Source organism: Oscarella lobularis, chromosome 16, assembly GCF_947507565.1.
Source record: "Oscarella lobularis chromosome 16, ooOscLobu1.1, whole genome shotgun sequence".
NCBI lineage: Eukaryota > Metazoa > Porifera > Homoscleromorpha > Homosclerophorida > Oscarellidae > Oscarella > Oscarella lobularis.
Window position 1 is genome coordinate 1404058 of NC_089190.1, and position 25230 is coordinate 1429287.

General features: G+C 51.3%; 5 protein-coding genes, 2 long non-coding RNA genes and 1 pseudogene across 12 annotated transcripts; 3 read left to right on the forward strand and 5 right to left on the reverse strand.

The window, feature by feature from the left end:
• Nucleotides 1–496: 496 nt before the first annotated feature.
• Nucleotides 497–5440, forward strand: LOC136196489 (inactive rhomboid protein 1-like). Its single transcript, XM_065986045.1, has 9 exons — nucleotides 497–594; nucleotides 2763–2943; nucleotides 3014–3211; nucleotides 3268–3481; nucleotides 3538–3693; nucleotides 3758–4156; nucleotides 4276–4538; nucleotides 4588–4830; nucleotides 4889–5440. Exons 1-9 carry the CDS (start codon nucleotides 512–514, stop codon nucleotides 5360–5362), a joined length of 2211 nt encoding a protein of 736 aa, XP_065842117.1. The 5' UTR covers nucleotides 497–511; the 3' UTR covers nucleotides 5363–5440.
• A 45-nt stretch (nucleotides 5441–5485) lies between these two features.
• On the forward strand, nucleotides 5486–7090 carry LOC136196490 (COP9 signalosome complex subunit 4-like; annotated as a pseudogene).
• A 49-nt stretch (nucleotides 7091–7139) lies between these two features.
• Nucleotides 7140–8664, reverse strand: LOC136196520 (uncharacterized). Of its 2 annotated transcripts, XR_010672227.1 has the most exons (4): nucleotides 8568–8664; nucleotides 8472–8511; nucleotides 7599–7742; nucleotides 7140–7541 (listed from the first exon to the last, which is right to left on the reverse strand). It is a non-coding gene; the product is annotated as an uncharacterized lncRNA (long non-coding RNA). The 2 variants fall into 2 exon arrangements; XR_010672226.1 differs by having other exon boundaries at nucleotides 7599–8511.
• Nucleotides 8665–8764: 100 nt separating this feature from the next.
• On the reverse strand, nucleotides 8765–13877 carry LOC136196508 (agrin-like). Its single transcript, XM_065986066.1, has 16 exons — nucleotides 13393–13877; nucleotides 13250–13339; nucleotides 12112–13191; nucleotides 11793–12053; nucleotides 11617–11733; nucleotides 11441–11557; nucleotides 10836–11347; nucleotides 10460–10778; nucleotides 10168–10402; nucleotides 9997–10108; nucleotides 9813–9935; nucleotides 9698–9764; nucleotides 9326–9638; nucleotides 9157–9265; nucleotides 8985–9104; nucleotides 8765–8919 (listed from the first exon to the last, which is right to left on the reverse strand). The coding sequence occupies exons 1-16, from the start codon at nucleotides 13841–13843 to the stop codon at nucleotides 8845–8847; spliced, it is 4101 nt and encodes a 1366-aa protein (XP_065842138.1). The 5' UTR covers nucleotides 13844–13877; the 3' UTR covers nucleotides 8765–8844.
• Nucleotides 13878–13951: 74 nt separating this feature from the next.
• Nucleotides 13952–20999, reverse strand: LOC136196510 (pleckstrin homology domain-containing family G member 5-like). Of its 5 annotated transcripts, XM_065986070.1 has the most exons (26): nucleotides 20896–20973; nucleotides 20429–20559; nucleotides 20151–20162; nucleotides 20055–20099; nucleotides 19941–20002; nucleotides 19742–19868; nucleotides 19602–19686; nucleotides 19286–19373; nucleotides 18850–18929; nucleotides 18320–18468; nucleotides 18119–18231; nucleotides 17358–17453; nucleotides 16899–17165; nucleotides 16741–16842; nucleotides 16493–16672; nucleotides 16327–16419; nucleotides 16205–16261; nucleotides 16030–16140; nucleotides 15815–15964; nucleotides 15619–15753; nucleotides 15415–15552; nucleotides 15276–15359; nucleotides 15166–15211; nucleotides 14992–15107; nucleotides 14216–14919; nucleotides 13952–14157 (listed from the first exon to the last, which is right to left on the reverse strand). In XM_065986070.1, the coding sequence occupies exons 1-26, from the start codon at nucleotides 20931–20933 to the stop codon at nucleotides 14148–14150; spliced, it is 3219 nt and encodes a 1072-aa protein (XP_065842142.1). In that variant the 5' UTR covers nucleotides 20934–20973; the 3' UTR covers nucleotides 13952–14147. The 5 variants fall into 5 exon arrangements, with proteins under 5 accessions (XP_065842142.1, XP_065842143.1, XP_065842141.1 ...); XM_065986071.1 differs by lacking the exon at nucleotides 20429–20559 and having other exon boundaries at nucleotides 20896–20978; XM_065986069.1 differs by having other exon boundaries at nucleotides 20055–20162; nucleotides 20896–20974.
• LOC136196521 (uncharacterized) lies at nucleotides 17246–18235 on the forward strand. Its single transcript, XR_010672228.1, has 2 exons — nucleotides 17246–17510; nucleotides 17567–18235. It is a non-coding gene; the product is annotated as an uncharacterized lncRNA (long non-coding RNA).
• Nucleotides 21000–21113: 114 nt separating the features above from the next.
• On the reverse strand, nucleotides 21114–22550 carry LOC136196517 (protein-S-isoprenylcysteine O-methyltransferase-like). The gene has a single exon (XM_065986079.1). It carries the CDS (start codon nucleotides 22161–22163, stop codon nucleotides 21294–21296), a length of 870 nt encoding a protein of 289 aa, XP_065842151.1. The 5' UTR covers nucleotides 22164–22550; the 3' UTR covers nucleotides 21114–21293.
• A 1072-nt stretch (nucleotides 22551–23622) lies between these two features.
• LOC136196516 (uncharacterized) lies at nucleotides 23623–25228 on the reverse strand. Its single transcript, XM_065986078.1, has one exon. It carries the CDS (start codon nucleotides 25133–25135, stop codon nucleotides 23906–23908), a length of 1230 nt encoding a protein of 409 aa, XP_065842150.1. The 5' UTR covers nucleotides 25136–25228; the 3' UTR covers nucleotides 23623–23905.
• Nucleotides 25229–25230: the final 2 nt, after the last annotated feature.

The window sequence follows — 25230 nt, forward strand, 5'->3', positions numbered from 1 at the left end:
GTGTAAGTTCGCTGTAATTTATTACAGGAGAAACCCGTTGGCTAACCCTCTGTAATTTCGCTGTAATTTATTACAGGAGATACCCGTTGGCTAACCCCGTGTAATTTCGATGTATTTTTTGGGAGAATTTGTCCTGGGACAATTTGTCCTGGGGACAATTTGTCCTAAAGACAATTTGTCCTGGGACAATTTGTTCTGGGGACAATTTATCCAGGGACAATTTGTCCTGGGGACAATTTATCCTGGGACAATTTGTCCTGGGGACAATTTGTCCTTGGTGAATTTGTCCTGGGGACAATTGGTCCTGGCACAATTTGTCCTTGGACAATTTGTCCTGGGACAATTTGTCCTGGGACAATTTGTCCTGGTCACAAATTGTCCCTCTTCCAATATTCGCGAAACCGCTCTGTACGTGTTGCCGTGCCATTCTATAGGCGTAGCAATGTGAATCCGCGATTTTTAATAGTTTATTTATGACGTCACAATGTTAAACCGGTGAGGTCACGTGCTTATGTTAGCGCGCGCGTCTCGTTTCGAAGAAACACGGTTTCTGGCTCGTTCTCGACGATGCGAAGGTCCGAGCGACGTCAAAAGGTAAGTAGTAGATAGTTACGAAGCAGTTTAGAGCGTTCGTCGCCCGCGGAGTACGTACACCGCCTGCCGGAATATATACACCGCCTGCCGGAATATATACACGCCTGCCGGAATATATACACCGCCTGCCGGCGGAGTACTTACACCGCCTGCTGGCGGAGTACGTACACCGCTTTCCGGAATATATACACCGCCTGCTGGCGGAGTACTTACACCGCCTGCTGGTGGAGTACGTGCACCGCCCGCCAGAATATCTACACCGCCTGCTGGCGGAGTACGTACACCGCCTGCGAGAATATATAAAACCGCCTGCCGGCGGAGTACGTACACCGCCTGCCAGAATATATACACCGCCTGGTGGAATATATTCACCGCCTGCCGGAATATCTACACCGCCTGCCGGAATACATACACCGCCTGCTGGCGGAGTACTTACACCGCCTGCCAGAATATATACACCGCCTGCTGGCGGAGTAGGTACACCACTTGCCGGAATTTATACACCGCCTGCGGGCGGAGTACGTACACCGCTTGCCAGAATATATACACCGCCTGCCGGAATATATACACCGCCTGCCGGAATATATACACCGCCTGCCGGCGGAGTACGTACACCGCCTGCCGGAATATATACACCGCCTGCCGGCGGAGTACGTACACCGCCTGCCGGAATATATACACCGCCTGTCGGCGGAGTACGTACACCGCCTGCCGGAATATATACACCGCCTGCCGGTGGAGTACGTACACCGCTTGCCGGAATATATACACCGCCTGCCGGAATATATACACCGCCTGCCGGAATATATACACCGCCTGCGGGCGGATTACGTACAGCGCTTGCCGGAATATATACACCGCCTGCCGGAATATATACACCGCCTGCCGGCGGAGTACGTAAACCGCTTGCCGGAATATATACACCGCCTACCGGCGGAGTACGTACACCGCTTGCCGGAATATATACACCGCCTGCCGGAATATATACACCGCCTGCCGGAATATATATACCGCCTGCCGGCGGAGTACGTACACCGCCTGCCGGAATATATACACCGCCTGCCGGCGGAGTACGTACACCGCTTGCCGGAATATATACACCGCCTGCCGGCGGAGTACGTACACCGCCTGCCGGAATATATACACCGCCTGCCGGCGGAGTACGTACACCGCCTTCCGGAATATATACATCGCCTGCCGGAATATATACACCGCCTGCCGGCGGAGTACGTACACCGCCTGCCGGAATATATACACCGCCACCCGGCGGAGTACGTACACCGCCTGCCGGAATATATACACCGCCTGCCGGAATATATACACCGCCTGCGGGCGGAGTACGTACACCGCTTGCCGGAATATATACACCGCCTGCCGGAATATATACACCGCCTGCCGGCGGAGTACGTACACCGCCTGCCGGAATATATACACCGCCTGCCGGCGGAGTACGTACACCGCATGCCGGAATATATACACCGCCTGCCGGAATATATACACCGCCTGCCGGCGGAGTACGTACACCGCCTGCCGGAATATATACACCGCCTGCCGGCGGAGTACGTACACCGCCTGCCGGAATATATACACCGCCTGCGGGCGGAGTACGTACACCGCTTGCCAGAATATATACACCGCCTGCCGGCGGAGTACGTACACCGCTTGCCGGAATATATACACCGTCTGCCGGCGGAGTACGTACACCGCTTGCCGGAATATATACACTGCCTGCCTGAATATATACACCGCCTGCCGGAATATATACACCGCCTGCCTGCGGAGTACGTACACCGCCTGCCGGAATATATACACCGCTTGCCGGAATATATACACCGCCTGCCGGCGGAGTACGTACACCGCCTGCCGGAATATATACACCGCCTGCCTGCGGAGTACGTACACCGTCTGCCGGAATATATACACCGCTTGCCGGAATATATACACCGCCTGCCGGCGGAGTACGTACACCGCCTGCCGGAATATATACACCGCCTGCCGGCGGAGTACGTACACCGCCTGCCGGAATATATACACCGCCTGTCGGAATATATACACCGTCTGCCGGAATATATACACCGTCTGCCGGAAATTCGAAGACTATTTGCGCGTGCGCGTCGAAGTTCGACCATGTCGGGATTTTCTCGCACCGAGATCGACTTCTTTCGCAGCCAATTCCAACGATTCGACTCGCCTCGCAAGAACGAGCTGAACGTCGATCAAACGACGAACGCCGTGAACGCTTCGTGGCGAATCGCCGGCCTACCTCGCCAACCGACCGTCGACGAAGTACGCGCCGTATTCGACTACATTCAAAATGGCAACAAAGTCACAGTGAGCCAATTCGTATCGGTAAGAAAGCCGTCGATCGAAAGAAACGCGAAAAACCACCACGCCCTACCACGCCCCCTCTCTCCTCTAGCTTCTTCAAACGCTGAAGCGAAACGTCTCTTCGAGCGGACAAGCGGGCGACGGCGGCAACTGGAGATCGACATTGAAACGAGGCAGCGTTACGACGATGAAAAAAGTCGGCCGATTTTTCGGCTTGACGGACGAGAGAGCGGAAGGAGCTCCAAGCAACATGCAATTGTGGGAATACAAGACCAAGGAGCGCGTCTCGGTAAGAAAAAAAATTTATATTTAACTAATTAATAATTTTCTAATTATTAATTAAAGGAGAGCGGTATTGGGCCGAGTTTTAGACGAAGGCCGAGTCAGCGCGGGGCTTTTCGTATCGATGACGTCCAGCTTCAGATGATGGATCCCGCGTACGATAACAGACCGAGACGTTCGACGTCTCCAGATAGCAATTCGTCGTCTGACGAATATCATTCCGATGGCGAAGATATTAAGCCTCAATTGCCGCCGAAGAAAAAGAGGCAGCAACGTGGTATCCTAAAGTCTCGTCTCTTGTGGATGTTAATTAATAATTCGTTTGGTTTTTAGCTCAGAAGCCCCAGGCGGGCGCGTTGGCGTCGTCGTCGACTTCAGGCGAATTTATACGCGATCCCAATGAAGCGTTGGCCTACTATAGGCGACGCGTGAAGGAGGAAGCCGAGGAGGAGGCGAAGAAGGAGGAATGGTTCGGTTTCGATCAAGCAGGTACGGTACAGAGAGAAAGAGGAAGGAGTCGTTGAGGGAATAAAGAGGCTCTATCTTTATTTAGCTCTCTTGAGATCGGATTCGCATGACAATGATGCAAAGAAGAAGAAGGGAAAGGACGAAGTCGATACGTTCGTTCGAATGCAACTCGAATCGCTGCCTCAATTCTTTCCCATCTTCATCATTCTCATCAGCGTCGGTCAAGTCGTTGCCATGGGCGTCACCGCCTATTTGGGCGGATTTGCGCCGATCGGTCTCGGCGTCGACGTGAAGAACGAAACGTTCTCGTCGCTCGTGCCGCCCTACACGGCCAATTACACGCACACCGTCGCGAAGAACATGTGGATCGGTCCCGACGGTCGCTATCTCATTCACGTCGGAGCGAAATTCACGCCGTGCATGCGAGAAGACTCGAAGATCTACGCGGGTTACGCGAGGAAGTTTGAAGAGGAAAGTGGAGAAGGTAAGCGTAGATTAGGAGAAGACGTTTCACAGCAAGGGTCCTCTTCACGTTCTGTGTCGCTATAGAAACCCCCCGTGCACCGAACCATGCATCTATGCGTTTTTTTTCTCTAAATTTAGGTGGGTACGGATGCTGTATCATTGAACGCGAGAGCTATCGTGCGGGCGGCTACACGACGTCAGACCGATGCAACAACGACTACAAGGGCACCTTTCAGATTGGCGAAAAATGCAGCGAATATATCCTGCGCACGGGCGACAACATTCTCATTGAATTTCGACCGTGCTGCGCGACAATCACCGGCGACTGTCTCCTGACCAGTCCAGACTTGTGCGAGTTCTACGAAGGGAAGTACCACGCCGACGCGGAAAGCTGCAAAGAGGTATAGATACTAATAAATAGATTATCTACATTCACTTTTCTCCCCCAAGGTCAATTGCCTGAGCGACGTTTGCGGCATGGGCGGACTGAAAGCGGACGTGAACAATACGTATCAACCGGACAATCCGAATCAGTGGTGGCGTTTCATTACGCCGCTCGTCTTTCACTTGGGTTTCATTCATCTGACGCTCGTCGTCGTCTTTCAGCTCTTCGTCGGATGGAGCATCGAAAAGACGGCCGGTTGGCTTCGCGTCTTTTTGATCTATTTCATCAGCGGAATCGGCGGATACATAGTGAGAAATAGAGGGAGAGACTCAGAGAGAATTTACGTTATCTTTTTTTTGTCTATAGATTAGTGGGATTTTTATTCCGTACATGCCCGTGGCTGGCGCGTCGCCCGCCGCCTTCGGTCTTCTCGCCGTGCTCGTCATCGAGCTCTTTCAAACGTGGCAAATCGTCAAACGAAAAGCGTTCGAACTGATCAAGCTTTTCGTCATCGTCCTTCTCTTTCTCATGATCGGCACGCTGCCCTACGTCGACAATTTCGCCCAGCTCGGCGGCTTCTGCTTCGGCCTCGTCGCCGGCATCATTTTCCTGCCCTACATTACGTTCGGTAAGTGGGACGCCCGACGCAAGAAGATACTCGTCATCATTGCCGTGCCCGCACTGTTCGTCATGTTCGTCATCTCGCTGGTCATTTTCTATCACGTCCAGAATACGCAGACGTTCTGTCCGAACTGTAAGTACGTCAACTGCATACCGTACACGTCGACGATATGTGATGATGCGCTCGCCAGTCCGGATCCTGAAAACGTGCCTTTGTAGATGGCTTTTGAATCTGTTTGTTTTTTGTTGTTATTTTTCATAGAGAGTCAGTCTGTTGAAGGATCCCCATATAAGGAGTATACGGGTCATTAGTCGTTGTCCATATAAGGAGTATACGGGTCATTAGCCGTTGTATTCGATTTCCAACGGCCGAACCTGTGGAAAAGAAGCTCGCCGCCGCCGCGGACAAGGGCGTCGGTCACAAGGACATGGCCGAAAAGTATCGCGGCGTCCTCCGAAACATTCTCAAGTCGAAAACGAGCCTCGCCGAGGCGCTGAAAGCGTTCGCCGAAGCGATGGTGCAGGAAAACGTCTATCTCGTTGTCTCGCGCCCGATTCTCCAGGACTTCTGCGCCGGCCTGACGTCGATGCCGGACGCCGTCGCCAAAGAAGTCGCTCACTTCGCTCTCGAACGTCTCCAGCCGCGCGTATATCGAAGAACAGGCACGTGTTAGAACACGTGGAAGGCGAAATAATCAATAATCGTTTATTATTTCAGGTCGCAACGCTTCCGCCAGCATCTTTCGAGCATCTACGAAAAGGAACAAGAGTGGCGCGAAGCGGCGAAAGTCCTCTCGGGAATTCCCCTCAAAAACAATATCCAGTCGAATACAAAATGGAATTGTATCTCAAAATCGCTCGTCTCTATTCATCAAAGCGGCGCAACGCTACAGCGAGCTCTCCTACCGATCGGTCGTCCATCCGGACGAGCAGATCACCGCGCTCCACTGCGCTATACAGTACTCGCGTTGGCCGGGCAACGGCGTTCGCGCATGCAGATGTATTTGGAGCGGATTATTCGCGGGCTGCAGTTTGCCGCATCAGAAGGCGTTGACGTCGGACGGGACGAGCATTTTGGATCGTGCCGGCGAGCAAGCTGTATAATAATATTACGTTTGAGGAGCTGGGAAGGCTTCTGGAGATATTAGCGGAAAAGGTAGGTAGTAGAATTGATCTTATAATGACACTGTATTGTGAGTATATACACATAAATGCCACATACTTTAGTTGGAAAAAAATAGGTGAAACTGAGCCAATTTTTAGTATGCACGTGCTAGCTTGGGGACCCCATAGTACAGTCAAGACAGTGGGCAAATTTAAATCATAGATAGTCTATATTTAGTATGGGAAACGTTAAGAAAAATCGCGTTTATTTTTATCGTTTTTTAGGCTGAGAGAGTTGCTTCACAGATGATAGCAGAAGGGCGAATGAATGGGATGATTGATCCGATTGATCGCATCGTGCAGTTTGAGGCGAAGGTGAGTCTTCCGACCGTGGGACAAGCAGATACAGCGCCTGTGCCATTTAGTAAATGGCATTCTGGATAAAATTGAACAAGTCGCTCCCGATTGGACATCAAAAGCTTATTGCGGAGACTGAGAGCCCTGCAGTATCTCGTCGCTCGCTTTTAGATTCTCTGAGGAGAACGGTGGCTCATGGAAAAGAAGAAAGACTTTGCATGTCGAAAGAAGAATTCTTTTGCATGTTTATCGCATGATTAGTTGCATGAGTAGTTGCGTGTTTGCTCTTGTTCTCCAGGGTATGGAGACGAGAGCATAGTTTAGCCTTAGACGCGCGTCCATAAAAGCGCGCTAAGGCTGAACTGAACTGCGCGTGACGTAAAATGCACGTCATTTTACGTCGCGTGCCATTTCCGCATGGAAAAGTAGGAGAAACTATGGTCAAATTTTTATTGAGAATATCCCGGATGTACAAATAAAAAAAATTAAAAGTCCTCTCGCCTCCCCTTCCTCCTCCTCCTCCTCCTCCTCCTCCTCCTCCTCCTCCTCCTTCTTTGGTAGTCCCTGGGCCGTCGCTCCTGCGCTGCCGCTTGACTTCCTGGCCAAGCGGTGGGACTGAGACTGCAGTCCCCACAGTGAACTTTAACCCAAGTCCACAGGGGGTAGGCACATTAACCTCCAGCCACCAAGGAGGGAGACTTTAACCCAAGTCCCCAGGGGAGAGCACATTAGCCTCCAGCCCACAAGGAGGGAGACTTTAACCCAAGTCACCAGGGTGAACTTTAACCCAAGTCCACAGGGGGACAGCTGATTAACCTCCGGCTGCCAGGGAGGGAGACTTTAACCCAAGTCCCCAGGGTGATGTCTTCGTCTACGTCTTCTTCTTTCTGCATCTAAAAATCGTCAGATTGATCGATTCGTTGGGGAGAGGAGAGAACTGAAACGAAAATGAATTAGCGCATTGAATTCCAATCAAATTCATTGTCTTATTTACCTTGAAAGGTTGAAGGAACACCGTGGAGGAGGAGGGACTTGATCCACGTGTTGATATCACTAAAAATGCCAATTTCAGCCAAAATTTGAGGTGTGAGGTCAATTTGGCACCGCGAGGTCAAACAGGCAACCAATACGCATCGTTCTATAAAGAAATTTCAGGAATTGTAGAGGTCGCCAAAATGACCAAAAACCGTGTGCTATAGTTCACGGTTGCCTAAAAACCTCAACTCACGGATTTCCAAATAAACGCGCTAGATCTACTCTACTTTAGTAGTAGAACAACCATACAAGGTGAAACTGTTCGTACGGGTCAAATTTCACACGAAAAAAGACCCCTTCCGGTACACATTAATATTAGCCACGCCTCTCGAAAAAGCAAAAAATCGGTGCGATGAACAATTTTTTAAGACCGTGGAGTTAACTAGGTACTAAAGCCCTATCGTTTGACGTAGAAAATTCGGAGTTCTGAGAGACGCGGTTTTTGACCAAAAACCATGTGCTATAGTTCAGGGATGCCAAAAGACCTCAACTCGCCGATTGCCAAATAAACGTGCTAGATCTATTGTACTTTACCAGTCTAACATGGCTATGGGGTCGAACAGTCAATGCAGGCTAAATTTCGCTCCTCAAAAAAACTTTTCCGGCACGCGTTTTAGTATGAGTAATGACATCGTTTTTTTGTACAAAACGTCAAGCCACGGCTTGTCGTTAGTCGAACTGTAGTGCAGCGACGCAGCGGTAGCGATTGGAATGCGTGGAGAGGCCCGATTCGGGAGAAGGGCCCCCATTGAGGTTACGCACTTACAACAAACTTAGCGGAGCTCAAATTAGCTCGCATTAGTAGCGGTCGCTCTATTTGGGTTATATTTACCTTTTTTTTTACCTTCCCAAACCTCCACAGTGCCAAGAGTCTAAGAAGCGACAGAAATAACAATGATGCGAAGATAAAACGACACGTAGCTCTTACCTCTGATAAATTCAAACCGATCGGACTTCGTTTCTAGCCGCACGAGATTCAGAGACGAGAAAAAGAAGTTCAAACGGCGAAACCAACGAAAACGCCATTGACAGTCAAAGAGCGCATGCGCGAACTTGCAATGAAAAAATTTTCCCACGAATCGGGCATTCTTACGTGTAGTTAGTGAAAGTAGATGGAGCAGAGTCTTCTCCAACAAAAAAAAGACAGAACATTTTTGGCTCATAGAAACTTCACAGAAAAAAACATCAACAAATCTCAAAGCTTACTACAAGTCACACGAAGAGATATTGCTGGTGGCAGTAGAAGTCCCAAGGTCCACCTCAGCGTTGTTCAGCATAACCTAAATTGAAAAAAAAGTGATCGCTAAAGTAAAAGCAGCTAAAGACAGACAATAACTGCACGTACCGATTGAATGCATCCGGTAAAACCGGTCACAACTTGGGCATCTGGTACAACTTCCAGATCATCAGGATAACCGCCATAGTACATGTCGGCTTCAAACTCAAATCTGTCAGACTTCTTCTTCTAAAAAATAGGCACTCAAACGAAGCAAAAAGGCTAGCTTTGCAATGCTCACTCTTTCGCCATTCACTTTACTTCTTCCGTCAAGCTGAAAGACGACCTTCTGCTTAACTACCGACGCCTTGACGGTGTGCACTTTGCTCTTGCCCACTTTGCCTCCGGCTCTAAAAGCACACGAGAGTTCAGTGAGTCATTGTTACCTTTCTGATCTACAGCTATCATACAGGAGTGAAACGACTCCCGAGCCACTATTGAATCGAAAGAACACCTCCCGTTTCTTTATCGTTATCGAAATGAAGTCCCCATTGGCCGGATTCCCAGCGTAAAACAACGTTCCTTCTGCATCTCCCGCGTCGAAGGTTATATCCATAGAAAATTCTGGCTGAACGCCGAAAGGCGCTTGAGCCAAGTAAGAATTTGATCCCGAAAATTTTGGGATGAACGGAAGCGTCGTGGGGCCTGTTGGCGGCGTGGATGCTGCTGTGTTTGCTGGTGGCGGCATGGATGTAATGATTTCCGGCGGCTGCGGCACGGCAGCTAACCGTAACAAAAAAAAACGTCCTAACTCGTAATTCAAAACTCGTATAGAACCTCACCGCAGGCCACAGCATTGTTCATGTCTACTGCCGCCGTAAAGTCAACAGCAGTCCCAAGTAGAGTGACCTGAAAATCGGAAATAGACGAGAAGGAGAGGGCAAGAGATGAGCTCACGGATGTGATGCATCCAGTAAATCCACTGGTAATCCCCGCCGCCGGAATTGGCTCCAGTGTCTCCGGAATGCCTCCGTAGTACATCAGATTGTCAGCAAAATCAAACCGATCAGACTTCTTCGTCTAAAAGAAAGATCACACCGACGTTGGCAGAAGAAATGAAGACAAAAATTGAAGAACATACTCGCTTTCCTTTCGCCTCGGTCCCATCGTCAAGTTGAAGCTTGCCCACAAGCTTGGAAAGAGAAATCGTAATCGTGTGCGCTTCATTCAAACTGACTAGTTCACTTCCAGAGCTATATATAATAATAATATAATAGCGAGTATGAAAACGTAGGCGTCTGCAAAAACTTACTCTATGGCAACGTCGCCCGAACCGCTGTTAAAACGGAAATGCACGACTTGATTCGACAACGTTATAGATATATAGGTGCCGCCATCCGCATTGGCCGCGTAAAGCAAAGTTCCATCTCCTGAACGAGCGTTGAATTCCATTTTGAGAGCAAAATCCGGACGACGTTCAAAGGACGCCATGGCAACATAGGAATTCATTCCGGAAAACTGGGGAACAGAGGGCTTCGAAGGAGCACCTAAAAGTGGTCGATGACCTAAATAATTATTAGCCATGAGAACGAAAAAAGTCGTACTTGGAGTCGTCGTTGTTGGAGTCGTCGTTGTTGGAGCCGTCGTTGTTGGAGCCGTCGTTGTTGGAGCCGTCGTTGTTGGAGCCGTCGTTGTGGGAGCCGTCGTTGTGGGAGCCGTCGTTGTTGGAGCCGTCGTTGTTGGAGCCGTCGTTGTTGGAGCCGTCGTTGTCGGAGCCGTCGTTGTCGGAGCCGTCGTTGTCGGAGCCGTCGTTGTTGGAGCCGTCGTTGGCGTGGGTGTGGGCCCGCACAGGTCTTCAAGTCGCGAGCAATACGCAAACGCAGCTGACGGATCCGGATTGATGAACAGATGCTGTACGTCCGCCTAGCCCCCATGCACTATAAAACGCCGATTCGTTTTCTGACTAACGCCCGACTTTACCTCAAACGACTTCGCTCCCAAGAGCCGACTTCCGACCATCACCGATCCCATGGCGTCAAAAAGCGACATGGGATCTCGCGACATGGACTGAGGTTCGAGCGTCGAGCAATCAACGATCACCGTCACGACGGATCGCTGGACGGCGACGGCCAATCGATGATACATCCCGTCGTTCAGATTGGCGTCGAACGTCAATTGATTGCGCTGCCCGCTTTTGTCGCCCGCGTAGTCGACGATCAACATATTGCTATCGATTGTCAACGCAAATTGTATGGCGCCGGTCGACGAGTAGATCGTGAGAAGGTGAGCGTTCGCTTGCTGGCTCGTTTGAAACGTCGTCAAGATGGAGAAGTCGCGCGGGAAGTACGGCCGAAAGGCTTCGATGAGAGCCATGGTGACGCCGCTGTCTTGCGTGATTCCGTAGGCCATGTTCAATTTGCCGCAATAGGGATCGACGGGATCGACTTCGATCCCAGAGCCGTCGGCCACGTCCTCGAGCAAATCCACTTCGGCTGTGTAAAAATAAAAATATCATTTAGATTTAGGGGTCCATCCAAAACCCTAGTGACTAAGAATCGGCTACACGGAGAAGTCTTTCTGTTTACCTGGGCATCCCTCTGCAGCGTTTCCCTGCGCTGGCGTAACCCTATCCGGACAACAACCGAACGCTAAGACTGAGCAGTCGGGAGGCAGCGTCGGAGTCGGAGTCGGAATCGGAGCAACTAAAAAAAAACAAATGCAAAAAGATGTTCGTTTTTTGTGGTGGCGACGCTTGTCTCACCCGGACAACACCGACTGAACGTCATGCCGACGTGACAATAGGAAGCGGACGGACAATCCGAATTGCTCTCGCAGCTCGCGGGCGTCTCCAACGGATCGTCCCCATTGCAGGGAGTCCCTATACGAAACGTTGGCTTCGAGGTCGGGCGACGACGCAACGTGTATATACGCTCTCACCGGATCTCTCGTCGCACCGTCCCTTGCTCATCGCGACGATATTCTCCATCTTCATGCATCGCGTCTTGTTCAGATGGCACGTGCTATTGTAGTCCTGACCGTCGCTTCCGCAGAGCCGATTCGCGACGACGCCCGAACAGTCGAAATTGCACGTGCACAACGCACCCTCGACCGTCACTTCGCACACGGCGCTGAACTCGCAGACATATCCCTCGCACGGATCGCCGGAGCCGGAAGAACTGCTCATCGTCGTCGTCTCGTCTTCGAAAAAAAAATCGTCTCGTTTACTCGTACACGTAATCGCACCCCCCTTTCTTACCATCACATATTCCAGGGATTATCTCGCCAATGAACGAGTTCTCGCACATGGAACGACGAGCGAGGCATTCGTTGTCGTACGTCGTACCGTTGACGCACACCAAATTCATCTCGACGTCGCCGTGACAAGTGACGCATTCGCATCGACCCAACGCCGCGTTACAGACGCCGTGAAACGGACACGGTTTCGACGGACCGCACTCGGGCGGCGGCATCGTCGTCGTCGTCGTCGTCGGGGGAGCAGAAGTCGAAATCGCCGTTGGAGCCGGAGATGAACCCATTGGAGTGTCCGAGACGAACGGAGGACCCGGAGTCGTTGGCGGCGGCGGCGTCGACGGGGGACCCGGAGTCGTTGGCGGAGGCGGCGTCGTCGGAGACGGCGTCGTCGGCGGCGGATCGGTCGGAGGCGGCGGCGGACAGTCCGGAATAATAGTGCACAATCGTCCGGCGTCGGTGTGATCGTTCGTGAAGACGATCGACTCGAGTATTCCGCCGTACTGCGCGCTGATTCCGCCGATGCCATGCCCGACAACAAAATTGCCGACTTGGGTTCGCATTGGCGGACGATTCGTCGCCGTCGCTACGCTGCCGACGAGATTGCAGTCGACGTAAAGCGCGACGGTGCGCTCGCCGACGCCGACGGCGTAGCGATGGAATTCGTCGTCCGAGATGCCGGGATTATCGAAGACGACCTCGTCGCCGGCGGAAAAGCGAACGACGAGACGACCGCTGTCGAAGCGAAGGCCAAACTGCGTCTGTCCGTTTTGATGAATGGAAAACAGATACGCGTTCTCCGACGCCGATTGCTTCGTCACGAGAACAAAGGAGAAATTGGTTATTGGGAACGACGACGAGGGATAGTCGGCGAAAACGGTCGCCATGGGTCGACCAATCGGCGCTCCCGGTTCCAATTCGAAGTCGACTTGATTTCGATCCGGGCACCAGTGTTCCTCGGCGAAGGCGACCGTGCTGAAGAGATGAAGTTTCAAGCTGGCCATGACGTCGATTGTCGTCTTCTCGGCCGTCGGCTCGCGAACGTCGAAAATTTCGGCGTCCGGTTGATTCTTCGCCTCGGCGGGAACTTAGGAAGAAAAAACGTTGAGTTCAAAAAAAAGATCATACATTTTCTAAATCCTAACCTGGACATCCAGCGAAATCGACGCCAGTCGCCGTCGTCACGCCGTCGTTGCAACACCCGAATTGAGAAGTCGAACAGCTCGTCTGCAATTCTAACGAGAGAAGTATTATAAACTGCGTTCCTCACCATTTTCCTGTATCGTACCCTCGACTCTGCTCTGAGATGCCCGCAAGTCGTCGAGTCGAATACGAGCGATCGCTTCGCCCATGCCGCCATCGCCGGCGGCGGCGGGAGCGTAGAACGCCGCCAATCCGCCGCTCGCATCGCGTTCGACGAAGAAGATTTTCGTGTCGCGCACGCGCACGCTGCTTCGACAGTCGTCGCCGAATCCGGCGATGAATGTTTCGACGGGAAAGTTGACTTCGTTGGTGAAGACGCCCTTGAATATGTAGCTGACGCTGACCATCGCGCCGTAGTGCGATGGATCCTCGCGCGAGGGAACGATGCGCGTCACGCGGCCCATGAGAACGTACTGGGCGAGCGCGGTTCGCTCCTCCACGGTCATCGAGGCGAATTGGAAGTTGGGCGGGCATTGATGAGCGCTCTCGACGATCGCGGCGATCGCGAGAAGGAGAACGAAGACAAGCCGATCCATTGTTCGGCTGTCCTTGTTTTGACTGATTGATCGACGGTGATTCGTCGAGTAGACTTCCCATCACGTGAGAACCTTCTAATCATGTAGGCGCGGCACAGTAGGCGGGACTTCTTCTTTCCATTCAATCATTAGTAAATATTTCTATCTACGCCCAGAATTCAACGATTCACAGTATTAATGCGTCAAGCCAAAGCAAACCCAAAAAAGCGAGCAGTGCTCCCTGTAACAATCAATATATAAACGAAACTAAAATCCCTACATATACATGTACCAAAAAATTTTAAGCATTAATTTCTCCTTTCATTCAAACGTTTCTAAAACAAACCAACAACATTAGACACTGAAGACACGTACGTACTGCTCCCAACTTACGAAATCTCCCGATTCTGCCATATGAACTTTGTCGACGAAATATCGCGTCTCCTACTGCCGTTCTTCCCAAACCGATCCAACTCATTGCAACTGCCGCAAGTGCGCACAGTCGACAACCGAGCGGCCGCGTCACCGCCGCCGCCGGCACTCCGATCCGACGACAGCGACGCGGGTCGTCGTCCGACCAACGGCGACGCAACATAATCCATAGGCAAAGTGAGACTCCGACGATCGCTCGCCAACGAACTCGCATCCGACAACGACTCGTTCTCGTCGCACGACGAATCCGGCAACGCGTCGAGCAGCCGATCGAGACTAGTCTCCGACGTTCCACTTCCCTCGCCGTTACTTCGACGATTCGACATCGAGGCGACGACCTCGTTCTCCTTGATCTCCGTCAACGTCGTCGATCCCGCCGCCGACTCGGTGACGAGTAGCGACGGAAGCGCGTGCGACGTCGTCCGATGCGTCGGCAACGGCGACGACGACGGCGATGCGCTCCAGCCTTGTCGCACCGCATTCGATAGCGGCATCGTCGCGCAGCGACGGCACGGCGACGGCGACGCGCCCGGCGACGGCGTTCGACTGAACGACTGGGCGCGCGACGTCCAACTTCCCGTCGACGAAACGGACGGCAGGCGATTGCGACGTCCGTTAGGCGGGGAGCGGAGTCGCAAACCGCGACACGCGTTCGCGTAGGCGAGCTGCGGGGAGAGGGGAGAATGCCGACGGTGACGCGGCGGGTCTCGGAGATATTTATTCACAAGGATGCTCACCTGTGCGTCTTGCAACGCTTCCATCCATTGTTTGGCCTGTTCGGCGGTCGCAACTTGGAATAAGTACCAGCTCACCGGGAAGCGGTACTCGTTGAGATAGATAAGGAGGAAGCTAACTGGAATTCATAGGAAGGGTCAATTAACCATGTCGTGGCTTCATCGCGCTGAACTTACAAGGGTCTTTCAGTTTTTCGCAAACGAGACGGTCGACGCGCATGGGCTGAAAAAAAAGATACACAGATTATCATTGCTATGAGATCTATAGATCCAAGTCGTTGGCGTACCTGTTGGAGAAGTTTCACGCGATTCTTTTTTACTCGCGTCGTCAGGAGGAAAAGGTCGGTGAACAGGAAAGCGTGAACATCCGACTATACGAGATAAAGCTTGTTATGCATTTCTCTAAGGTCAATGTTAATCCAATACCTTAGCCGACTTGAGCGTGTGAAGCGAGTCTTTCAATTTCAACGAGCCCTCCTGATAGATGTCGCGCAGGCCGTTGTAAAACTCCGGCACGCCGGGCATGGGACTCAAAAGATCGAGCGTGAATAGGTTCACGAAGTGCTGCGCAGACGAACGAGAAAAGAGGAAGTGAGTCTTTTTCGAGGAAAAAACCGTGGATCAACCAACCTTTTCCAAATCCGGCGGGCACTCGAAGCCCACGTATCCGCTTATCATAGCCTGTATGGTCGACAGTCTCTCCTCTTGACCCTTACGACCGACCATCGAATTGACGCGATTCAAAAAGCACTCGACGCGCTCGACCTAAAAAAAAAGGAGAACGTGAAACTAGAACTGTGGGCGCTTTTGACGTGATTCCACTTGCCACAGTCAAGAGCTTGTCGATCGCTTCCTCGTCGTCGCTCTTCTTCAGTATCGCTTTCAAGAGAAGCGGATACTGAATCAGACGATGCATGGGCTTGACGAGGAGATCGGCTAATTTCATTCGTCTGCATCGCGGTTGCGATTCGCACCACTAGAGAGAGAGAGAGAGAGAGAACTCGATATGACGAAAAAGGCTCGAGAGTCGCTCGTACGAACCTCTAAGTACGCTTTGAAGTTGACCGATTCCTTTTTCTGGGCAGTCAGGTATTCGACGCAGTTCTTTTCTCGCACGCAGAACTCCTCGTACGGCTCCAAATCTTCGTCGAACTGGAAGCGAGGAAAAAACCTTAGGTGTACGCAATCGACGTACGCGTTGCCGTCGTTTGCTTACGTATGTGAGAGCATTGACGACTTGAAGGGGATCGATTCTTTCTCTCGTTTCCTTACACTAAGACAACAAAGACAAACGAAGTTTTCTAAACGAATATTCAATTATTTCGACCCGGTTCTCACCCCGTCCACCATGGGCTTTAGCCGTTTCTCCCAAAACGACTTGCTCGACGAGTAGACGTAGGCAATGTTGCCGAACAATTCCTCCGTCTCAATCTTCCCAACAAAAAAAAAACGAGATTACGTGACCCTCAGTTCTCGGAAGCAAAAAGGAAGGCGGCGATCTTACATCCAGAAATTTCTCGCGCTTCAACTCCTGCAAGCACACGTAGAAGACCTCGAGAACGGCTTTCAACGCCAACATATACGACTCCTCGGTCGACAACAATTCCCATATCGCCTCCTGGAGATCGCACTCGCGTTTCAACATGCTTTCCACGCCTAACACGTGGTCCTTCCAAGAGCCCAACTACACAAAGGCGACAGACGTTCGAAAGACTTTTCTCCCGGAAGACTTTCTCTCTCTCTCGGACTCACTCGCGTCTCTTCGCTTCGTCCCAAATCGATTTTCTCCCCATCGTAACCAGGAAGTCCGTAGACGGAGAAGAGTTCGAGTTGATCGGCGAGCGTTCGCCCAGCCTATCACAATTGAACGTTATAACCATGGGAGACGATGACGGCACCAAAAAGCGTACTTGGCTCGAGAAACCGGATCCAAGCATCGCTTGAAGCTTCTTTTGGCGCGTCGACGACGTGTGTCCAACGACGCCGTTCTGTTTGCCGTCAGTCGTGGTCGTCGTCGTCGTCGTCGTCGTCGTGTGTGACGACGATTCCGTTTCGTCTAATTGCGTCGTCGTCGTCGTCTCGTCCGTGTCAGTTCCGGGCGGTGGAGGCGTTGTCCCGTCGTCTACCCCGACGCCAAGCAGTAATCGTATGTCTTTGCGTCCCGAGCCGCGTCGCGTCTATATCCAGCGTATATTAGGGAGGCGGAGTGATCTATTTTTTCGGAAGGTCACGCACGCGCCCGGACGGATGTGAGATAAGTGGGTCACCACCCCTCGCGTGCACGCGCTTGCATTCAGGGCGTAGCCCCCCCCCCCCACGACCTCCGCTTTTCTGGAATCGGGTTTGCTTTTATTCGCTTTTCTACTTACGTTGCTGCCAGGTATGCTATTGCTGCGGCGAATGTCGAGATCGTCGAAGCTGCCCGATCGTTTGACGGCGAGCCGATCCGCGTTCTTGAAGAAGTGCTATACCGCAAAAGCAAAAGACGGCCGGTCAGTCAGTCAGTCAATAAGTATCAGTCAGTAAGGATTCCGCAGTGCGTGAACTCTGGGTGTTAGCTCAGGGTCGCAACTGACAGGGACAAGGGTGAGCAACCCTATTTTTCAAAGGATGCAGTAGCAAGGTGGTCCTTTGCGGTTGTTTGGGAACTAACTACGTCAGCGAGCGCGCGGAACAGACCTCGCGCTTCCGGGTGTGACGGGCGAGGACGCGCAAACAGGTATTTTTTTCCCCGAATAAACGAAATGTCGTATATTATTCGGCTGGGGTCCCGTTCGGCGACCCGCTCGTCACCAACGCGCACCGAAGAGGAAAATAAAATATCGTCTCCCGAGACAGCGCAATCTAATTTTGTTCGCGCGTTCGTTGGTTGCTAACAACAAAGACGAGAGCGTGGAATTCGTTCGTAGCGTTTGCTGCACGCGCCTCGCGCGCGCGCGAATTCGGGGATTGTGTGTTCGGGCGCGGGCGCGGTCGCGGTCGCGGTTCTCGCCGCGCGCGCGGGGCCCGCACACGAGGCACTATTTTTCTGTGTGTGTTTACGGTCTCTACGAACTACATCCTGTCGGAGGCTATTTTTCCCCCCGCTCCTTCTTCTCATAAACAAGGAACCCTGTTATTTGTGTAGTACCTCTTTGAATTTTCGATCTTTGTCCTTTCGCTGACTAACTTGAGGCGATTTCGGTCTCGTCAGATGACGCACGATCGTCGACATGAGTCCTTTATCAGATTTTGCCTTGAGATCTGGACGTTGCGCAAAGAAAAGAGAGAAAATTTCACGCCTCCGCTCGCGAGAGGGGCGGAGTCTCCTCCTTTCCCCACTTTTTCTTACTGGGACTGCGAACTTCGACGCGTAGAGTCTGTCCGCCGAGACAATACGTCTCGAAACTCCACTCCAACGGAGTCGTCGACGATCGAAGGTAAACGGAAGCCGTTTGGAACGAGATTTGATGCCGTTCGAAGGCAGGCTGAACCGCCTCCCTACACAAAGTGACATTATCGCGCGCTGTGGGCGAAATTCGACGAGGGCGCGTTATAGACGGCCGCCTTCGCTCTTTTTTTTTAGAAGCGCGGCGGTTTGCAAATGCCTGCACGTGGCTTACGTAACGTGATACAACGCGGACGAGCGCAAGTTTTGCGTCAACGAAACGAAAGATATGCATGAACGCGATCGAAATCAGAAGAGACATCGAAAAGAAATCGCTTTCGAGCTAGCGAAGGAGCTAGCTATAAAATCGCGTGGGCTGCCCGAGTGTCCCATAACCCGAGGAAGTTCGTGATCTAAGTGGTGCGAAGGCGCTAGTGCCGCCTACGTCACCGCGTCCCCGCGTCTCCTGAGTTTGTGCGCGCGCGAGGTCTCACCTTAGAGTTTGGCTTCGAAGCACCGGAATCACTTCGTCGTCGACGCCGATTCTCAGCGCAAACCATTCTTTACCGAGGTCCTAAGCGATGAAGAACGAACGTAAACAAACGGTCTCGAAAACGCGGAAAAGAGCGAAGGAGAGGGTGCGTTGTAAGTCTTCGCTTTCCTACGTGTTCAGTCTCGACGGAACAAGACGCAACGGAAAACCGAAGTCTGTTTAAGCGTCGTAGCGACGCGGGCGGCGGAGCGGCGACCGTGCTTGTGCTCCTCATCGATTTACGTAAGACTGTTCCGGCACAGGCAGTACCACGCCAATTATGCTCCATACAACCACGCCCCAACGCGCACTTTCCTCTACCCGACCGACTAATTGGTTGAACGCGCGCGGACTTTGATGTGCGCATATTTAGAGGGGTAGGGTATCCCTGGACTCACGTCTGTGTTGTGCCGTCTTGTCGGCTTTTTCTTTCGCAGCCGTCGACCGCCGACGGCTCCGAGACGATCCGCGAGGCTCATGTGACGACTAAACACAAACACGCGACGTACGCGATAACGTTATGCTAGTTAGTAACTCGAAAACGAAAGGACGAAAGGAGAGAGCGAACTTTCCGGGGAAATATTAGATATCCCGAATTCTCTCCCTATCTTCGCGCGGTAATTAATTCGATTGCTTATCACGATAAATCAATGTCACGTGTCGATAATCGCTCTATCCCGTTTCGTCACGTTGGGGGACATCGCGAATACTTACTCGGGAGTTGCTCGCCTCGACGGCAGAGGTGAAGTCGGCAGCGAATCGAGATCCGAATAATCGGACGTATCGCGAGTAATCACGTCTGCGCATTAGAGAAAAATCCAATTTGGCGTAATGACTGACAACGTCTCGCTTACCGGCCGGCGTAAAGTTAAACCGCACGTGACTGGACTTGCTCGCACGATGAACGAGCTCGTCGCAATCGGTGCAGAGACAGTAGGGACGACCGCCGTTCGTCTCCTGACACTCGATGTGATGACAGACCTGACGAAAAAGGAAACGAACCGGATGCGGATCGACGTTAGAGAAAAGCTGTTGATTCTTTTTTGTACTTACGCGCGTCGGATACGAGTTTTCCGGTGCACTTCGACACTGGGAATTTTGGCATTCGTGAATCGCTATACATAGAGGCAAAAATAGAACGCGTTTTTTCGCGAGAGAAGAACGCACCCACGCCGCCGCGCATATCGTTGTCGTCGTCCGCGTAGTCGAAATCTGATCGTGCCGATGAAAAAAATCGATTCGTCGTTAGCGTGCTACGCTTACCGTGGTAGTCTTCTAAAAGATCAAGTTAGGAGATCGAACTGCGGGGGTTGCGGGGGAATATTCGTCGAGGAAACGGTAAAGGAGGAAGCGGTAGATAAATCGCGTTCAGGAATGCTTTGCTTCCGCGATAGAATGATATACGAAAGCCGGCTGGATTCAGTGGAACGCAAAGGGGGCGCGCCATCGATTCTCTCTCGCCTCCAACGCGATTACAGTACGCGAGCGCGCGTGTATTTATATGTCGAACGTCTCGCGGCGCACGCCCGCGAGCGACTCACGATACGACGTCGACGACGCCGACGACGAGACGAAGGCGTCGATATCGATCGCGCGACAGCGCTTGAGAGACGAACGACTCGACGTCTCCGTAATGCGACGTCGACAATCGACGATCCCGTGCGAGATCGAACTAGTCATAATAGGAACGGATACGCTGCCAACGCGGAGCCGCAGAGTGCGCGCACTATACTAATGAATCTCTTTCCCCCCTATCTGTCGAGCGAAGACGTACAGTGACAAGTTTGGGTCGCGCGTTATTTCCGGCCAGGCTGAACTTCGAACGCGCGCAACGCTTTAGTTTAGACGACAACTTCCTCTCTAACGAGATTAGACAAACAGTCTAACTGTTTAAATGCGCGAAGAAGGACATGGTCGACGATTGAGAGGGAATTGGCGAGAGCGCGGGCATGTGTAGGAGACCCCCGTGGTTTTTTTCGTTGGGGGTTCCAAGAAAAGACCGTCTTACCGTCCAAATCGTCGTCCGACGCCTCTAGTACGTCCCATTCGACGTCCTTCAATGCCATCGCTTTCGCAGAATGAGAGGAAAGGGAAACGGTGATACAATAAAGATGGGAACGTTGATTATCCGGGGCGCTGCGTGCCAGGTACAACTGACGTCACCTTACGTCACGATGTACTGAGCGACCACAGAGATTCCACAGAGTACACTACACCACCACCGAGTCAGGACGCGCTGCCAGCACGCGGTCAATGTTACCAAAAAAGCGACTAGTCGTCATCTACGAGAATCATTGCATAATAAGAAAACTAAAAAGAGAAACCAAACACACCTGACAGTTGATTCACATGCAATAGTATTGTACACGTACATACATGTATATATATGTACAATGCTTCATGCACCTATTCGTCGATTCCGAGCTCCGTCATCTCCTTGCTAGTCAACCGGTGACCGTCGATAAACGGCAATCCCGTTCCGACTCGTCGCTGATAGTCGTAGTACTCCTTTCGAAAAAACAAGAGCAGCGTCATATCCTCGTCCTCGATTCGCTCCTTGAAGAACTTCCACGACACGATCGCGTAGAAGACGACGCAGAGCGGATTCACGAGCACGAGCTGAGTTCCAATACTCCAATAGAACCAACCCACGTAGGACGGGTGACGACAGAGGGAATACACACCGTGAGTCACCAATTCGTGATTCCTCGCCTTCCGGTACGCGATCACGTGCGAAAAATTGGAACCAGCCGTGCACATGGCAACCTTTCGTAAGACTTCGCCAAACACAACAAAGATTAGGCCCAGCATGGATACGAATGTCAAGGATTTGAGTCGGGGCACGAGAAGATATTCGAGACCGAATTCGATCCAACTGATCACCGCCGCGCCGACGTATTCCTTGCTGTGATTCAAAAGGTACGAGTCGAGGGTGAGTTTCGTTGGGTTGTAGACGGACGTCGTGAGGAATTCGGAGAAGTGGAAAAAGGCGAGCGCCGACGCGTAGAATCCCGCGTAGGCGAAGTCGGACGGGCTACGCAGGGCGAGCGATAGGCCTTCGGCGAATACGACGCCGAGAATCGTCGATATGGTCCACGATGCGATCGACGTCGTCGTCGGAACGGTCGGACCGACGCGCGAGGCGATTAGGAGGAGTCCTAACGTCGGCGGCGACGCCGCGGCGATCGGTCGTTGCCATGTCGCGTAGCCGACGACGGAGGCGAGTCCTGAAACGAAGCCGATCGCCGAAACGAATGCTGGTTTCTTCGCCTGCATTCCCGGATACAAACATTCTACTTGTGTCGAGACACTTGAAGTTGAAGACGTAGAAGGGCAAAAAAACTCGTCCTGACTTTGTCAACTACTAAAAAGCTGTATGTAAACACAGAGCATACCGAAAACGTCTAAAGACATAAACCAGAACTGAAACTGGCGTAACTTGATAAAGTTCTGGTTTCAATGGCTACTCCATATCCAGCACTACTACAATGAGCTATCAAACACATGCTGATCTGCATGCATGTCTTAGACTTATCCTTTTACAGACGAACCGTTCCTTAGAAATTCTTCAAATCGATCCCTCTGTGAAGTCACTATATTAGAACGGGACTATATTAGAACAGCAACGCCCAATGATGTAAGGTGCTTGCGCAGTAGCAAACTAGGTTAAGATACGTAACCACCCCTGACAACGGCCCCGTAACTCAATTAGCGATTTTCAGCAAAGGTTTACGACGTTTTACACCGGCATACATACTGCACAGTGATGAATTTTATTTTTTATTGATTGGGACGCCTTGTCATGCCGAGAAGGTGAAAATAGAACAATAACTTTCTGTTCTAATATAGTCCTGTTCTAATATAGTACCTTCTAAGATGGCACTATTTTAGAACAGGGTCTATTTTAGAACAACCTCTTATCAGTGCAGAAGCAACGAAAACTCATGCCTGTCACCGCCTGGTAGCTACCGTGCATGGCCTGCATGGCCTGCATGGGTGCACGTTGGGACCAAGTCTGTTCTAATATAGTCCTGTTCTAATATAGTTCCTTCTAAGATGGCACTATTTTAGAACAGGGTCTATTTTAGAACACACCGAACAAACGTTTTACAAATGTTTAATATATACTAATTCGAACAAATGGACGTGCAATGCCAAGCGTTGCACCGTGGGAAGGTTTCCACGACCACGCGACATCAGGGACTCACTCTTCATCAGTCAATTTATGTCGACTTGGAATATGTCAAAGACAATTTCAAAAGACTTTATCGTGAGTTTGACCAGCTCATTGACAATCGGCCTGGTCCCTATTGGAAAACCACGCCCGGAAGAACGGAGAGAAAGAAGTAGTCCCAGACAGAATAAGCGGCTAAAAGTAAAACTAACTTAAGAAGAGTTGTGTTGACGTTCAGTTAAGTTGCGTCCTTTGACGCGGTACAATTAGCTAGTAAGTTACCGGTGTTTAGTAAGCGCGAACGTTTGACGTTTTCACGTCTACTTTGACATACTTACAGTAATCGCTAACGTTCAGCGAAAACTAAGTATTCTCGTTATTCATGCATGAAAGGAAAACATTCGTAAAACGTTTGTTCGGTGTGTTCTAAAATAGACCCTGTTCTAAAATAGTGCCATCTTAGAAGGAACTATATTAGAACAGGACTATATTAGAACAGACTCGGTCCCAACGTGCACACATGCAGGCCATGCAGGCCATGCACGGTAGCTACCAGGCGGTGACAGGCATGAGTTTTCGTTGCTTCTGCACTGATAAGAGGTTGTTCTAAAATAGACCCTGTTCTAAAATAGTGCCATCTTAGAAGGTACTATATTAGAACAGGACTATATTAGAACAGAAAGTTATTGTTCTATTTTCACCTTCTCGGCATGACAAGGCGTCCCAATCAATAAAAAATAAAATTCATCACTGTGCAGTATGTATGCCGGTGTAAAACGTCGTAAACCTTTGCTGAAAATCGCTAATTGAGTTACGGGGCCGTTGTCAGGGGTGGTTACGTATCTTAACCTAGTTTGCTACTGCGCAAGCACCTTACATCATTGGGCGTTGCTGTTCTAATATAGTCCCGTTCTAATATAGTGACTTCACACCCTCCCTTCTGACATCTCCTTCGCTTGCCCTCCTTTCCCAAGCGCCAGACGTGCCTTCCTCGAGTGCATCCGTGCTTCGCGTGCTCACGACGCTCGTCGTCGTCGCGACTCTCACTCTGACAGCACGACCACTGGCCGGCAACGAGATATCCCGAATGATACCGACAATCGCCCAAGCCATTTCGACCTTTGTAAAACGGCGTCGTGCAGTGCAAACACAGACTGCCACTCTTCTCCAAGACGCCGAGCTTCTTTCGAGTCAGAGACTCAAAACTCTTGGACTTCTTCGCGGCTTTCACTTGGTATACATAACGAGCTTTCTCCTTCATGTTGTATACATATTGAGCGTGATCCTTCGTCTCGTATACGTCGCGAGCGAGCTCCTTTACGCTAGGCTCGTCGTTCAACGACGGATAATGTCCTGCACGCATTGTCGAACGTCTGCGTTGCATACGCTGCCTTTCGCCCCAGAGTCGGACTGCTTCCGCGTGTCGACGTCTATTTTCTTTGATTCTTTCCATTTCCTCTCTGACCACTTTTACAGCCGCCTCGACGTTTTTTCTCTCGACGCCAGCAAATTTCATTCTGAGCCTCGGATCCCATTTTCGACTCACAATTTCGGTCTTCGCCTGATCGAAGCGACTGCGAATGGCGTCAATGTTCTTTCCGTTTTTGCCGATCAGCAGACCGACGTGATCAAGAGAAGGTAAATCCCATTCGACTTCCATCTCGAAACTGTCAGTGACATAGCTGACATTTTCATTTTTCGAATCGCTGCATCTACAGACGTCATCGTCTCCATTCTCAATTTTTCTCAAGACGTCGAGAAGTCTCGCCTTGGCGACGCGTTCTCTCGCTGGCGTCGCTTCCGCGACAACGGAAGCGAAGATCTGCTCGAGTTTCTGCACGACTCGTTCGTCGCGGTTGTCGACGTCGTGGCGATGGCTTTTCAGCCAGGTTTCGATAAGCGAGAGACGACTCGAGTCCGGGCCGGTGATCTCGCGATCGTCGCCGTTGGAGCAGCAGCAGACGAGTCGGCCGAGTTTGGGAAGGAGTCGTAGCGGAATCGTCTTCGCGCGAAGACGATTGGATAGGAATTCGAACGTTTGACGAAATTTGCGATCGTGGTACGAGCACTGCATTCCGACTCGAACGACTCAACGAGATTGCGATTGCAACGCATCGTGCAACAACTGGTCTTTTTATAGAGCTGACACGGCGCGTCAGGAACGACTCA

Excerpts from the sequence above, each read along its gene's own strand:
- LOC136196517 (XM_065986079.1), bottom strand. The coding sequence starts at position 22,163 with ATGCAGGCGAAGAAACCAGCATTCGTTTCGGCGATCGGCTTCGTTTCA.
- LOC136196489 (XM_065986045.1), top strand. The coding sequence starts at position 512 with ATGTTAGCGCGCGCGTCTCGTTTCGAAGAAACACGGTTTCTGGCTCGT. Across the intron at positions 595-2,762 it reads GGTCCGAGCGACGTCAAAAG|CCAATTCCAACGATTCGACT; the intron begins GTAAGTAGTAGA and ends CTTCTTTCGCAG. Across the intron at positions 4,539-4,587 it reads ACGCGGAAAGCTGCAAAGAG|GTCAATTGCCTGAGCGACGT; the intron begins GTATAGATACTA and ends TTCTCCCCCAAG.
- LOC136196516 (XM_065986078.1), bottom strand. The coding sequence starts at position 25,135 with ATGCAGTGCTCGTACCACGATCGCAAATTTCGTCAAACGTTCGAATTC.
- LOC136196510 (XM_065986069.1), bottom strand. The coding sequence starts at position 20,933 with ATGGGACGTACTAGAGGCGTCGGACGACGATTTGGACG. Across the intron at positions 19,869-19,940 it reads AAAACTCGTATCCGACGCGC|GTCTGTCATCACATCGAGTG; the intron begins GTAAGTACAAAA and ends CTTTTTCGTCAG. Across the intron at positions 18,930-19,285 it reads CAAGACGGCACAACACAGAC|GACCTCGGTAAAGAATGGTT; the intron begins GTGAGTCCAGGG and ends TTCATCGCTTAG.
- LOC136196508 (XM_065986066.1), bottom strand. The coding sequence starts at position 13,843 with ATGGATCGGCTTGTCTTCGTTCTCCTTCTCGCGATCGCCGCGATCGTC. Across the intron at positions 9,639-9,697 it reads GAACAATGCTGTGGCCTGCG|CTGCCGTGCCGCAGCCGCCG; the intron begins GTGAGGTTCTAT and ends TGTTACGGTTAG. Across the intron at positions 9,105-9,156 it reads GTAAAGTGAATGGCGAAAGA|AAGAAGAAGTCTGACAGATT; the intron begins GTGAGCATTGCA and ends CCTATTTTTTAG.